Raw genomic sequence first — 14,234 nt, 5'->3', positions numbered from 1 at the left:
GGTAGAAAACAGTCTTGTACAGGGACTTCCTGTTCCTAATCTATTTTAGATTTTAGATTAGACTTTTTCCCCATAGTTCCCAATCTAGTTTAGATTGGGAGCTGCTAGTACTTAGCAGTACTTATACTAAGTAATAGCAGTATACTATTACATGTATAGCTCTCTCTATATAAAATATTTTACATAGTTTTTAAGGTAGTAAGTATTTTATTTTCTTATTTATTGTTTTATTTGTCTTTAAACAGAAATTGAGCTTGGCTTTATTTTATCAGTACATGGTTTTACAATTTGAAAACAGGAACTGATGCCTTAAATTCTGTCAGTAACATCTGTCCCTGTTTAACAAAACTCTTTCAGCTTCCTGAAGTAATATTTTCCCATGGTTGTTACTCAAACCTTTCAGAGGGAGCCACTCCCTTTTGCTGTTTCTTTTTAAAAGACACAGCCAGGAACAAAATTGTCATTTTTCCACAGAGTGAATATGTGAACTTCCTCTTGATTGATTGGAACAATGAGTGGTCCATGCTTGAAATTCTGGTCTGAACTGGGCAATAGAAAATATATACACTCAAAACAATGATTTTTTTTTTTTTTTCTTTTTAAGGTGGTGGCTTAAATTTCTGTCTCCATCTACTCAGTTTTTAAAAATAATATTTACTGACTTTCCCTACAGAAAGGTCACGAAAGTGAATTACATGCTGCTCTCAAGCCTCTGGGCCTAAAGTAGTGTTAGGTACTGTCATGAAATTTAGCATTGAAGTTTGCAATGAAGATTTCAGGTTGCCATTTAACTTGCTAACAGCTACTATGGCACTGCTCAAAATGTGCCAGTATAAGCCATGGGAGGACCTGGTTGGCCATTCTTGTATTTCTGTGAACTGCTTATTGACTTCATGTAAAACAATAGAGTCCAAATATTGAACATGGATATAGACAAGGATGTAACTTTACTGATTCCAGTAGATTTACATCAACTCTATTTCTTGGAACTATTCTGTGAGACGGGAAAAAATGTCAAGGTCTCCAGGAAAGCAAGAGTAAAATAGATTTTACTTTTAATTTGAAATATGACTGTAAATAAACCCAAGATTAGATCAAGGAGTAAAATTCTCAAGCAAAACAGGTCTCAGCCATTGAGGTTTGAAGCTGGTCAGACCAGTTTCATACTTAGCAACAACACATTGGCACTGGCATTTACTTTGTCAGTGTTTATGAGGTCTGGGAAGATGGTGCACTCCATCCCTGGCTGCAGGAGCATTTAAAAGTGTACAAAAATGGAAGCCAGTGAAAAACTGGTAGCAAACAAGTGCTTAAGAAGCTGTGTGCCTTGAGTGGTGGGCAGACTGGATTTGAATTTTGGGTCACAATTACTGCAACCCTCTGGTTTCAATCAGTTTAGCTGATATGCTCATGCTGATGAAAGCAGCATGCTCACATCTCATGAGATCCATCCTCATCCAGGAAAATGTGCAGCAGGTACCGTAGGAATGCATCCTGCCTTTACCTTCTAATCCCTGGTTACCCAAGCACTTGAGGAGAGACTGCTGCTGTTTGGGGTTTGCAGGAACTACCTTTTTGCATCCCTGTTTGACAGGAACACAAGCACCTCATCTTTTGGATTAAAATAGTTCCAAACTCAAAATGTCAAACCTGCCAAATTCAGACTAGAAATAATTAATATTTTTAATAGTGGTAGTAAGTAGTGGAACTAATTGCAGAAGAAAATGGGGAATTATCTAACACCTGAAATAATTATACTGAGTTTCTTTTCTAGCAGATGTGAAGAACAAAAAAGCCCAGATGTAATTGTATGACATGCAAGGAGTTCATTGCAAATATGTCAGAATGGTCCTGTCTCATCTTAAATGAATCCTTTAAACTTGAAAATGTCCAAAAGATCAAAATGTGTGTCCTCAATGACCACACTAGTGAATGTCATATTTGGGGGTTTTTGGGTTTTTTTGTTCCTCTTTTGTTTTCTGCTAGTTCTGTTACTTTGTTTACGCAACACAAATTCCAGGAGGACTGTCTTACAGTGTCTTCTGGTATCAGAAGTTCTCAAGTATGCCCCATATCTTTTTTTTAATCAGGAAATGCTGAAGTGCAGCAAGAATTCAGAAGGCACTGCTGAATTGGAAGAAGCCCTGGCCACGGTGCTTGATATCATCAAATCAGTAAATGACTCCATGCACCAGATAGCAATCACAGGATATGAGGTAACTGCTGCTGCTGCTCCTACTCTGGTCTGAGCATCCCATGCTCCTGTCACCACTGATCATGCTGTGCCCACGTTCCTGAAGGGTGTCACTCAGAGGTGTGTTGTGATGACCAAAAATACATCTCAGCACACCTGTCATGTGGAGCTGGGGTGTGAATGTGGGAGCATAATGGGGCAAATGCAGGACTTTTGAGTAATTGCACCCAAAACTCATTTGTAGGTGAGAGGTACAAGTGTGGCAGAGCTAACTTAAGAAATTTGCTGAAACTTTGTGACTCCTGTGCAACTCAAGTGTTTTCAAATATTTTGCACTTAGGGAGAAAAATGTGGCTTTCATTTAAAGTGGGTACTGGAATCCATGCCAATGATTGGCAAGCTTGTTATCTGAAATGTGAAATAACCATGGTACAAATCAAAGGGCACAAATATATGTCTCTGCAGAAGCTCCATTGAAGTCATATGACTTTCAAGAACTAGTGCTGACTACATAAAATGAGCCCTTAAGTGAGAAGTGGAAGTGATTGACACATAAAGGAGAAACAAGCCTGGCAAAATGAGGCCTGAGAATCATGTGGTTGCCCATTTTGAAATAGCTGCAGGGTGAAATGTCAAGAAAGAAACAATATACTGAGTATTGTTCAAAGAATTTTTACATCACAGCAACAGGCTGTAATCCAGAAGAACTATTTTGTACAGAATCTGATTTCCTGAGAAAGTGCTGATATCTGTACAGACAAAGTCTGGGAAGAGTTGCTCTGTTTATCAGGATGGGAGTGGCCCCAGGAGTTTTGATTTCTGTGGTTCTCTTTTGTGCAAGTGCATCTGCATCTGGTAGCTGAGAAATCCATGCCTGCTGCCAACATAATTTTATAAATAAATTCAACTGCTTGCTCATTTAACTGCTTGTCAGAGATCCATTGCTGCACACAGCTGCAGACGTGGACTGTGCATCACATTTGGGATGAGAATTTGAGTTCTGCCTGCAGTAGCTGCACTGGGTTGAAGGTGAAGCAGTGGCCACTGGCAAGCACTGACTTGGTGTGGTGATTGTGGACCAGAGAAACATCACAGGTCATAAATACAATCTTAGATCTCCTAAACCTGACAAGCTTAAATAAAGCAGCACATGGTCATGGCTAAGTCTGAGTGTCTCAGACTCATTTCAGTTCATTTTAGAAAAACTCCTTAGAGCCTGTATATTATTATTGCAGACTTGAACCAGTCAACATGGACATGGATACAGCACACATTCTACCTCCCAGTTTCCACTGTTTCTTATTAATTCCCAAAGGGAAAGGTAGCTTTCCTCCTGTATTTCTCACTTGAAATGTATGTACTTACAGCAATTCAGCAAAAAATTTGTATCAAAACAGTTCTGTAAAGGGAAGGGAAGAAGAACTTCTCCAAGAAAGGTAACATATCATCCTGAATAGGGGGGATTTATCCAGATTCCTGTCCATATAAATGCTGAGGTCATCCTTTTGTTTATTCCTTGCTTTAAAGTGTGAGTAGTTTTGTACTCAGGAATTCAACAGAACATTCCTGTTCCTTTTCAAATTCTACTTTTGAATTTTCCAGCCTTTCATTAAATACCAGATAGTAACTGCAAGGAGTAGATTTTTTTTTTTCCCTGTATGCACAAAGGAAGTATCGAGGTCTAGATATTAGAGATGACAAACTTATCTAAATTGCTGAGGTTTTATGAATTATTTGGAGAGTCTAATAATACCCTGATACAGAGTGTAAAAGTAACTAATAAAGCTCTGGTTTTGCAGTTGAAGTTCGGGTAGAGGAGGGGGAGTGAGAGGGAGAGCAGGTTGCAATTCTTTGTATAAGAAATGAGACATTCCCACTTGGAGCCAACGTCTTCACCTTATAATCAACAGAACATGTAAATGTTGAAAGTAAGTACTTTAATAATGCACTGGGCTTATTCCCTCAACTTATTATACAAAGCATTGCTAGGAAAACTTGTGTTAAGATAGTTATGATTATCATCATTTGTTGAATCCCATTACCATATAGGCATTGCCATGTCTTATATACACACATTCCTCCACTCTTAACATGGGATTTTTCTGGTGACATCTGAGCTAAATATATCAGTTGGAGTATTTTCCCATCAGTGGTCTTCAGAGAAGAGCTTTAATTTAGAAAGGTCTTGTTCCTGCCTAGTTTCACTCTCCCTCAGGTACTGTTACGGCTCCTTGGTGCATTCACTCCCTCTTTGCCCAGGGCTGTGTAGTGTTGCATAGTTTGCAGATGGTGAGCCAAGAAATTATTGACAAAGCTTGTAAAGACTGTTTTGAAACAGGAGGGAATTGCATACCTACACAGCCCCAGGCGCTGATCCGTGACTTCAGGCATCTAAGCTCTTTCAAGGTTTTGCCCAGGGATGGAGGAAGCTTGTACAAGAGTGGAAGCTGAAACTAGATCTTCCAGAGTCAAAGCCTTTGTTTGGGTATTGGACTGCACTGGCCCTTCCTGCTGCCTTGGAGTCAGGGACCTTGAAACCCAGTTTTTGTCAGAGGAAGCTTCCTCTGAGGTCACCAGAGGGGACAGCCTGTGTGTCACATCCAAAGAGATCCTGAGACTGACCTTAAATGCCAGCTATGATTGGGGAGACAAACTGGGAATTATGGATATGGAAACTGGTGAGTTAATGGTTGTGGGAAGAAACCACACAGGCTTAGCAAGGGAACATGTGCACTCTACAACACAAGGGATGCCTCTGCCTGGAACCTCAAACACCACCAGAGCAATGAGTTGTGCCTGGGACTACCCTGGTTTGAATGTGATGTATGCTCTCTCTTTTCCCTGCCTGCTAGGGGGATGTCAGTGAGCTTGGCAAGCTGTTGATGCAGGGTTCCTTCAATGTGTGGACTGACCACAAGAAGGGGCACAACAAGGTGAAGGACTTGGCTAGATTCAAACCAATGCAGAGACACCTCTTCCTCTATACAAAGATGCTACTTTTCTGCAAGAAACGGGAGGAGAACACCGATGGCCACGAGAAGACAGCTTCATACAGCTTTAAAAATTCATTAAAGGTAATAAATGCAGTAATGGAGGGGGAGGGAAATAAGTCTGGTGTTCTCAAAGACAGGGATGTGTCCATATGGGGATTTGAAGAAGGTGCACATATCTGGAGCTGTTTTGCACCCCTGAATAAATGACAGCTCCTGTTTATTTTTGGGCTGGAGCAAGACCAAGCTATACATCCTGCAACTGCAGATTTGAACCTTGCTCTTTGCAGCTTGATACAAAGGGGCACCTTGTGTGATCTTGCCCAGCATCGAATAAAGAGAAGCCAGACTGAATGGACCTGCATCTGTCATTGTTCTGCCTATGGGCATCCTCCAGGTGCAGTTCTATTGCAAGTTTTACTCTTGGCACAGCTGAGCAGACATATTCTGTGGCAGTAACACCTACAGATGAATCAGTGCAGTAGAAGTGCCCTTTTATTTGCAAGAGTGAAATTTCCAGATATGAGTCAGGACATTTTAAGGTGGCAATCACAAGTAGGTCACATTTTCCCTCTAAGCACATTGGTGTGACTTTAACCAGCTAACACGGAACATCAAGTGTAATGTTCCAAACTTATTTCAGGGTACCCAGACAGGAATTGCAACAGAACCTGCTTCAAGGCTTGAACCAATTCACATAAACATTTCAAGTTTCTTCCTGTAGAGATAGAAGGAATGGTGGCATAACACTGTCTAAATCTTTAAATTAAAGCTGATGTGAATGTGAACAAGAGGCATGAGCAAATGCGGTAATAAGATGAGAAGCTGGTTAGTAGCAGCTGAACTTCAAGACTGTGATTAAGAATTTTTCATTTAAGAAATCTAGAATTTTTTTTCTTCAGGTTTTTTGTGTCTTCTGGGTTTTCAGACTGTTCATTAAATCTCACAAAGCCCTATTTCATCCCTCTTTCTCTCCCACCTCAACAGGTCAGTGATAGCAAGTGAAAAAACATCTTCCTAAAGCTGAAAATTTGTCAAGGTGAACAAGAGCCAGGATGGGGTTGAAAACTGATCCACAGGTCAAGCAATAAAAGAAAAGAGGATAAATTCAAGATCAGACATTAGCTTGGGTTAATTATGAACATTTTTTCCCTTTAGTAATCAAAAAGATGAACGACAAATTAGATATTGAGGAATAACATGCTCTGAATTTTACTTTTAATGACTTCCAAAGGTGTCAGAAGTGAATGCAGCCTTTTAAAAATGCTTCTCAGAGGATCAAGTTTAAAGACTATTGATATTTTCCAGATTCCAAATTCTTGTTTTCTGTTTTGAAACAGATGAGCACTGTGGGCATTACAGAAAATGTAAAAGGGGATAATAAGAAGTTTGAGATCTGGTATAATGGCAGAGAAGAAGTCTATATCATTCAGGTAATGACAATCATTTTTGTCTCCAAAGGCTATACTTTCTTTCAATTGAATTGTTTTTAAGAATGTTCACTGTCCTGTACACTCCAGAAACAATAGCCATTGAAAGCTTCATTGTTGAAGCACTTTCAAAGGCACAAAAATGGCTAATTTATTGTGAAAATGGTCAGGATTTTGACTAAAAGAAGAAATAAAGTAATGGAAAATTTCTTGGAATGCTGGACAGAAAAGCAAGGACAGGACTTTGGATTTGTGGTAACTTTGCATCTGCTTTGCTCAAAGCTGGTCACAGTGTTCCAATCCTTGACAAAACTGAGAGCCAGTGCAGGTCAGGCCACCCCAGTGATTGGCAGCATGTTTTAACTGGATCTGCTTTGCCTTGTCCTCTTTTGTTCTCAGGCATCTTCTGTTGAGCTGAAAAACACCTGGATTTCAGAGATCCGCAAAGTCCTGACAGGACAGCTGGAGGCATGCAGAGGTAGGGCTCACAGACTATTCCATTCACAGTTAGTCCCAGGAACATGGTTTTCCTCTGTTGTCCCTCTCAAGCCACAGCTCCAGAAGCATCCTTTTACCTCAGCATGTGAGGAGATGGGGTGTGCACTCTGTGTCTCCTGGATCAGAAGGTCTCCTTCCACATCCATGCCTGGACACAGCAACTGCTCCTCTGTCTTCGTGTTTGCTTTGTTTTGTTTGGGCTTTGAGGGTTTTTGTTTTAAATCTAGTCACCCCCACGCACCTTATGTTCTAAATGTCAGTTGTCCCATCTTTCCATCCTAGTGACATTTCCCTCTCTCAGAGATGTCACTATGAAGGTGCTTTGTGATGTGTTCAACACTGGGAATGATTGAAGCCTCCTAAGTACCTAAGATAATGACACCCTTTTTTATATAAGATAGTGAATCCCAGACAGACAAAATTCAGTCAGGTTATTTCAGATAGTAAAAGAACATAGTGATGATAGCTATCGTAGATGCTATTCTATTTATTCTCTTAGGACAAAAACCCCACAGACCTTTCCTGAATGTTGGTATTGCCTCTCACCTTGGTCTTGTCATTTTCTGCTTCTCTCATACACTCATCTCTCTTTTTAAAGCAAGGTCAGCAAAGCCTCTCCACCCACATCCTTCAAATTCCTAAGCAGACTTTGTCCAAGGTGGAAACCTGTGTCTGTGCTTTAACTTTAGAGGTCACCTCCATTTTAATTGCCTATTTCACAAAGACAATGAGCTCTTGCAACCTCCTTAGGTACAAGGAAACAATTACGAACATTAGCCTCAGCAATTGAATCCAACCCATAACAATACATTTATTTACAATGTTTACTACTCTGGTCTTGTGTTCCTGATCTTGTCTTCATCCTTTATCCTTTTCATTCTGAATTTTACTGTGATTAGTTCACTAGGAACTGCTGAGGAAAGACCTCAAGATTCTTGTTAGTGCAGTTTTGGGACTGGATCTAGAGACTTTCTGATATGGTTTGTAATATTTGCTTCTGAAGTATAAAAGCTGGTTACTTAGGCTACCACAAAGAGTTGCTAATGGAGAAAATGTACATATTTAATAGGATAGAGTGCTAGTCCTCTATTTGTGTTTCTAGGCAAAGGAAATTAAGCTTGTATGTTACCCAGATGAGCATTTGTGAAATCTCTATAGCTATTAGAGTTGCTTTGCATTTTCCAGAGAAAAATATACAGGAATCAAGACTGATTGAAGCATTTATATTTGGATGTTCTTTATTGTTTTGCCCTAAGATCATACCATTCTAGAATATTTCAGGTTTCAAGGGACCTCAGGACATCACAGTCCAAGGTCCTGCTCAGAGCAGTCAGTTATTGGTCAAACAAGGTTACTCAAGACTTTATTCTGTCTGGTCTCGAGACCATCCGAGGGTGACTTTCATCCTACTCTATGAATATAGTCAAGCTTTCCTTTATTGGGAATCCAGCAGAACAGCAGTCAGAGGATATAAATGGTATCTCATTTGCTATTGCAACTCTTCCTGTTGCCTGTTCCCAAATGATCACATGAATCAAACCCCTTACTACAATAACTGGTGTCAGGAAGCACATGCCTTGGCCTGTGGTTTTAAAGTTTCTTTTTCTAATGACTCACAAAAGAAGAGGCCTTAATCCAAGACTGGATATTTTTACAACTGAGCATTGCAATGGGAGAAGGAAGAGGGATATGTTTGTTTGTTTGGCTGTTTTTAATGACTCTTGTTAGGAGGTTGGAATGTTGGAAGGAACCAGCTGAGGTGAATGAGTGAAGGGCAGAGAAGGTGGCCACAGGATGGGATAAATAGTTTAAAATATGGGTCGCTCGTGTCCAAACACTCAGTGTGTACCCAGCCCCGTCAGACCCTGCAGTGAGCATGGAGTGCTAACGAGGCTTTGGGCAACACCTTGATCCATCGATCCCCAAGAACGCAGCTGTCTCTTGCAGGCAAAGGAATTACTGACGCAGCTCAAGGGATTTGTGTAAGGCCATGAATCAGTTGCCAAACCCAGGAGTGCAGCTGCTTCCCACTCCCCAGCCAGCATAAGCATTTCTACCCCACCAACAAAGGACTTGAGTTTAATCTTTGAGCGCTGCCCCATCCCCTTGTCACTTCTCTTTCACTGATAGGAGATTCATCTTTTTCAGTGTGAAATAGCCCAGGGATCTCAGCAATGTGAGAGTTTGAAAGCAGCTCCTTCCATTGCTTCCTCACTTCTCAGTGTCTAACTCTCCTGGCCCAGAAATCCAGGCTCTGAGCAACTGTCTTATAATTTTTCTTCACTCAGCATTTACTGGATAAAGCACAAGTCTGTTGCTACCTTGTGGCCCATCAAAAAGAGTGAACAAGTGGACTATATAACATTTTCTGATTACTGTTTGTCCAGATGCTGAGCAAAATAATTCTGCAGAGAGATGGGGATATATTCTGCTATGTGGCTGAGTATGCAAAAGGACTGATGGACATGTGTTGCTAAATCCAGACAAAGCTGTGAGCCACAAAACTCGTATTCTGGGAAAAAGGCCATTATGTCCATTCTCTAGATCGATATCATGCAGTTAGATAGGAAGAGGTACCGAGAAAAGAAAAGGTAGTAGGGAAAGAAATCTCTTTTGTGGTGAAAATATATGAGCTGTTTGGTGAGCTAAAAGGTTTCATTAAGATCTTAATATGCCTTTCTCTTTAAGTACAAGCATTCAATTTTGATTGCAGTGGCAGTCAAAATCTTTCCTCTCCTGTTTCTCTCTCCCACCTTCTACATAAAAACAGAAGCAATTGAAACATTTTGGAGCAGCTTCTTTTTACTTTTTCTTTAACAGAAGCAAGTCAACTGCACCAAAGAATCACTGAGAGTGTGTACCATGCACCAATGGATTCCTCCAATGCAAGCAGGTAACCACAGCTGCCTTGACATATCAGGGCCATGTTTTGTCTTCTATTTGTGCTTTTGCAGTACATAAATTCATCGGGTTTTGTGTTTAGCTTCCTTCAATTGTCTTCAAATTCTTTAAAGATAAATAAACACAGATAAAGGTTTGCTCAAGAGAGAAGGAATATCACAATGCAGAATTAATTTCAAAGACTAACTCAAATGTAGACAAAAAGTATTGGAACATTTCCAGGATCTTAAATGGAGCAGTCAGCAAAGTTTTGTAATAACCCAGTTGCTGGGCAAGTTTAATGTAAGTTGCCATGGGATTTCACTGTAAAATTTTAGCAGGATCAACCAAGCCAGGAGATCCCAGGTAACAGCCAGCCTTTGAGAATTGTACAACTCAATGCAAGAAATATTAAACAGATGCAGTGCTATTAATCCTGCACCATATTTTCTCTAGGCTTGGTTAATTTGCTTTTTTTATGGTTCAAGGGTGGAAATCTTTCAGCAGAACCACCTTGGGGATAGAAGAAAATTATTCCAGTAAGATATGAAGTCCAATCACAAAAATGTTTCGGAAGAATCCAGATGTGTCCTTCTTATAAGGCTCTTAAAGTGAGATTTTCCAGAGCAGAAATTATAGACAAAATATGTCAGCAGAAAATTAACTCCAGGAAGAAAGGCCATGTGATCAGCTATTTGTCCTAGAGTGGATTAAACCAAAGGAAAAATGAAGTGTTTGCTGTCCTCACTCTGCCAGCTGTGCCAGAAAACGAGAGGTCAGATGCTCCTGCTCCAAATGCTGGGTTATTACAGGAACAGGAAGAATACAGTGAGACTTCATGAAAGAACAATGCTCTGGGCTGTGATGAATGGCACAAACTTCATTATGTGTAATATGTGTCCCCAAGATAAGCTAGGGCAGCAGAATTGCAGCATCAAGCACAGTCTGTGCTCATGGCTGACATGATCAAGCAGCCCCAGCTGTGAGAGGTGCTGGAGGCCAGTGGAGACAGCATTTGGTAAAGAGCAGCCAGCATCATCAGTGCTCTGCCAGCAGAAGGAGGCTGATTAATCACTGACATGTTATCTACCCAACAGACACCTCCTCCTGGCTGTCCATGTGTGACAGTGACTCTGCTGTTTGTTGGGAATTGTCAAACCTCTGCTGTGACATTGGGGAAATCTGTTTGTGCTTTCCCCTCCCCAAGCTGTATCTGTCCCATGACAAAGACTATTCCCTTTACTGTTTCCATGCCACCAACATCACTTGGGACTGCAATTCCATGAGATAAGGCAGGCCTGACTTGGGATTGGAGCTGAGGTGTTGGGAAAGGGACACTTTTAGCCAGTGTCCTTAATACAGGCAGCTACTGAGTGTCCCTAAGTCCTGTTCAATCTGTTTCAATTCTCTCTCTCTCTCTCTCTCTCTCTCTCTCTCTCTCTCTCTCCCCAAGTTCTTCCACAAAATTCACTGTTTAATCCAAAAATGGGATTACCCTGTGGTACCTATTGCTGCTGTATCTCTCTCAAGGGATGGCTGCTGCATTTAATTGATAATGAAATGATCCCTTTGTATTGTTTTCTAATCTATTTAAACACATGAAACTTAAATAGGCTATTGTTCTAACTGCTTAACTATCTGCTTTGTTGGAAATGACTGATGCAGTCATACATCCATGTAAAAATATCCTGTGAACATGGATAAACAGAAACTCTTGGAATTTGGCTGCAGATGCTGTTTCAGAAGAGCTCGTGTATTTTCTTGGTGTCTTTCTCACAGCTGTAAATCTTTAACTCTGTCAGCTGCATGTTTCTCAGTTATCCCAGCCTAGCTGGGAAGAAAGAGAGGAAAAAGAATAAGGAAATGTGAGTGTGCTTTGGGTTTGTTCCCATGTTTATTTTGAGCCCCATTTTGTACCCGACATTAGGCTGCAAAATCACATTTTGATTTAGTACAGGAGGTAACAGAGACCTTGCTGAGATTCCATCAGAAACAGGTCAGAAGTTCAAATGCAAAACAATGAGTACTGGACTGCCTTATATTTAGAAAAGGTATTCACAAATCTCTAGTATTTAAAATGTTTTTAAATTGTTAATGACATCTTGGACCTTCCCTTGCAGCAGAACAAGCCCTGGGAATGTTAAGTGTAGCAGTTCACGTGTTAATTGCAAGCAGCAGTTTAATTGCTGATACATGTCAATAACAAGCACTCTGGCAAAGAGTATTTCAAATGTGTAGATACAATGATTTGTGTGGAGCAGTCTGCCAAAGATAACAGTCAAACACCCAAATTAAACCACCAGACATTTGCAAAGAACCACAAGAAAACCTTGCAGCTTGAACATCCTACAAACCTGGGCCAGGGGGTCCATCCCATCACCCAAGGCCAGAACCTGGGCAGGTTTGTCAAGGTGGGTCCTCCCATTTGTGATTCAGCTGCAGACAGGGATATCCCACTGGGATTCATGCTCCAAAGAGCAGAAAAAACAGAAGTTGGGGAAGCCAATAGAATTCATATGTTGCTTATGCATGGTATGACCTCTGCATAACCATCCATTATCCCTTTGTCTCCTGGAGTCAAATGTATTTATGCTGCAAAGGAAGGAAAATCTGGGTTGTCTTTTCTTACCTGGCTTCTCACTCCAACCCTTTCAAATCTGCTGCACTTGCAAAAAGAACTTGTGCAGACAACCAGCTTGTTTCTCCATTTTGCCCTTCTCAACTCTGATGAAACACATCCTTCACTGTGTGGTGTGGAGAGGAGGCAGGATGGGTTTTCCCCAACACACATGCCTGCACAGATGCAGGCATTTGTAGCATAGCACACAGCATTTTAGAACCAGCCCTTTGTTCCTTAGGCTTCCATGTCTGAGGGTAAAAAAGAATGCTTAGTACTCAATGCTTTATTAGATGTGTACCAGGAATGTTACTATTTTTGTTTTTCTTTTGTCCCAAGGTATAGCAGGAAGTCATCAAGTATATATGAAAACAAATCAGAGACATCAAATGTGGATGCATCAAACAATAAAAACAGGAATTCCAGTCCCAGCGCCAGACAAAAGAGAGGTAGGAGTTCTCACAGAGCTTTTGCTTCCAAAGGGTAATATTTTTATATTTGCACATATTTCTGGAGTTTGATGAGGATACTTTAAATCTATGTTGTTTTAACCCAACATCAAAAAAAACAATGCTACAAAGCTGAATGACTGTACCATGAAAATTTGTGAGCATTGCCAGTTTAGGGTTTTTAAGTCCTGAGTTTTGATCCATTGTAGTGCTCTTTATACAATTTATGTTGTTTAAAAAAAGAACTTAGGGGGCAATAGCATATATGTTTTAACCTTTTGCATCCTGGTGAAGTTAATTTCTAGACATACTTAATCTATTTTTTTTCTACAGACTTTGCTAACTGATTTATTTGTTTAAGTCAAGGACAGTTTTTTGCCTCCTCTGTGTAGATCAGTTCTCCTCAGGTGTACAGTAAATAAACTCACAGGCAGTCACAGAAAGTCCCTCCATTATTTGAGGCCATAAGTACAACAGATCTTCTATACAACAGAGGTTAAAAATAAACACTATAAAGAAATGGAATCTCATCTGACAGCAGGAAGAAAAAAATCTTTTGATAGCAGTTTCTCTTTTAGGCAATATGTCTTAATGTTGAACAAAGAATTTTCTACTAATATGAAAAAAGAAAATTGTGAGGTCTTAAGAGATTAATGCCCAAATGAGGCATAAAGTAACAGCTCCTTTATAAATATACTTTAAAAGAAAATTTATTATCTCTCTTGGAAAAATAGGCTTTTCACCAAAAGATTTTTAACTGCATTAGGTTTTCATCCTGGGGAAGAAGTTTTGGATTCTTCATTAAGAAACCCAATCTTAAATTTTTGTTTCAGTAAAATTTTATTTTTAAAACATTTAGACTTTTTTTCCTAATTCAAGAAGTGGAAAAGTGGCTTTTCCTTTTAAATTTATAAACCCCTTTTAAAAAAATTCCAGGAAGATTACTGATGTTTTCTAACTGTCCAGCTTGCTAAAGAGTGTGGGAACAGGGCTGACATTCCTGCTGATTGTCATTCTTCTGTCCTCTGCTTTCCCATGAGCAGCTCCTCAGGGCTCTGGCTGGGATCCCTGGCTCAGCCCAGAGCATCCTCATCCTCTGGTGGGAGCCTCTTCCTGCAGGGCTGGGCAGTGAGTCCATTCTTTGGTGATTCGGGTGTCCTGTGCATCCTGAGCTGC

The 14,234-nt window shown here is 40.3% G+C and overlaps 1 protein-coding gene across 8 annotated transcripts in view; it reads left to right on the top strand.

Annotated features, from left to right (window-relative positions):
- Positions 1-14,234, top strand: part of MCF2L2 (MCF.2 cell line derived transforming sequence-like 2) — a 144,576-nt gene that overhangs the window by 113,449 nt on the left and 16,893 nt on the right. For all 8 annotated transcript variants that reach the window (XM_064385397.1, XM_064385396.1, XM_064385399.1 and 5 more), the window contains exons 21-26: positions 2,091-2,216; positions 5,047-5,268; positions 6,525-6,617; positions 7,014-7,092; positions 9,933-10,005; positions 12,949-13,058. In XM_064385397.1, coding sequence (XP_064241467.1) covers positions 2,091-2,216; positions 5,047-5,268; positions 6,525-6,617; positions 7,014-7,092; positions 9,933-10,005; positions 12,949-13,058 — 703 coding nt within the window. The remainder of the gene's footprint in view (positions 1-2,090; positions 2,217-5,046; positions 5,269-6,524; positions 6,618-7,013; positions 7,093-9,932; positions 10,006-12,948; positions 13,059-14,234) is intronic.

This window comes from Passer domesticus, chromosome 11 (genome assembly GCF_036417665.1).
Source record: "Passer domesticus isolate bPasDom1 chromosome 11, bPasDom1.hap1, whole genome shotgun sequence".
Lineage (NCBI taxonomy): Eukaryota > Metazoa > Chordata > Aves > Passeriformes > Passeridae > Passer > Passer domesticus.
This window is presented reverse-complemented; position numbering and strand designations above follow the sequence as displayed.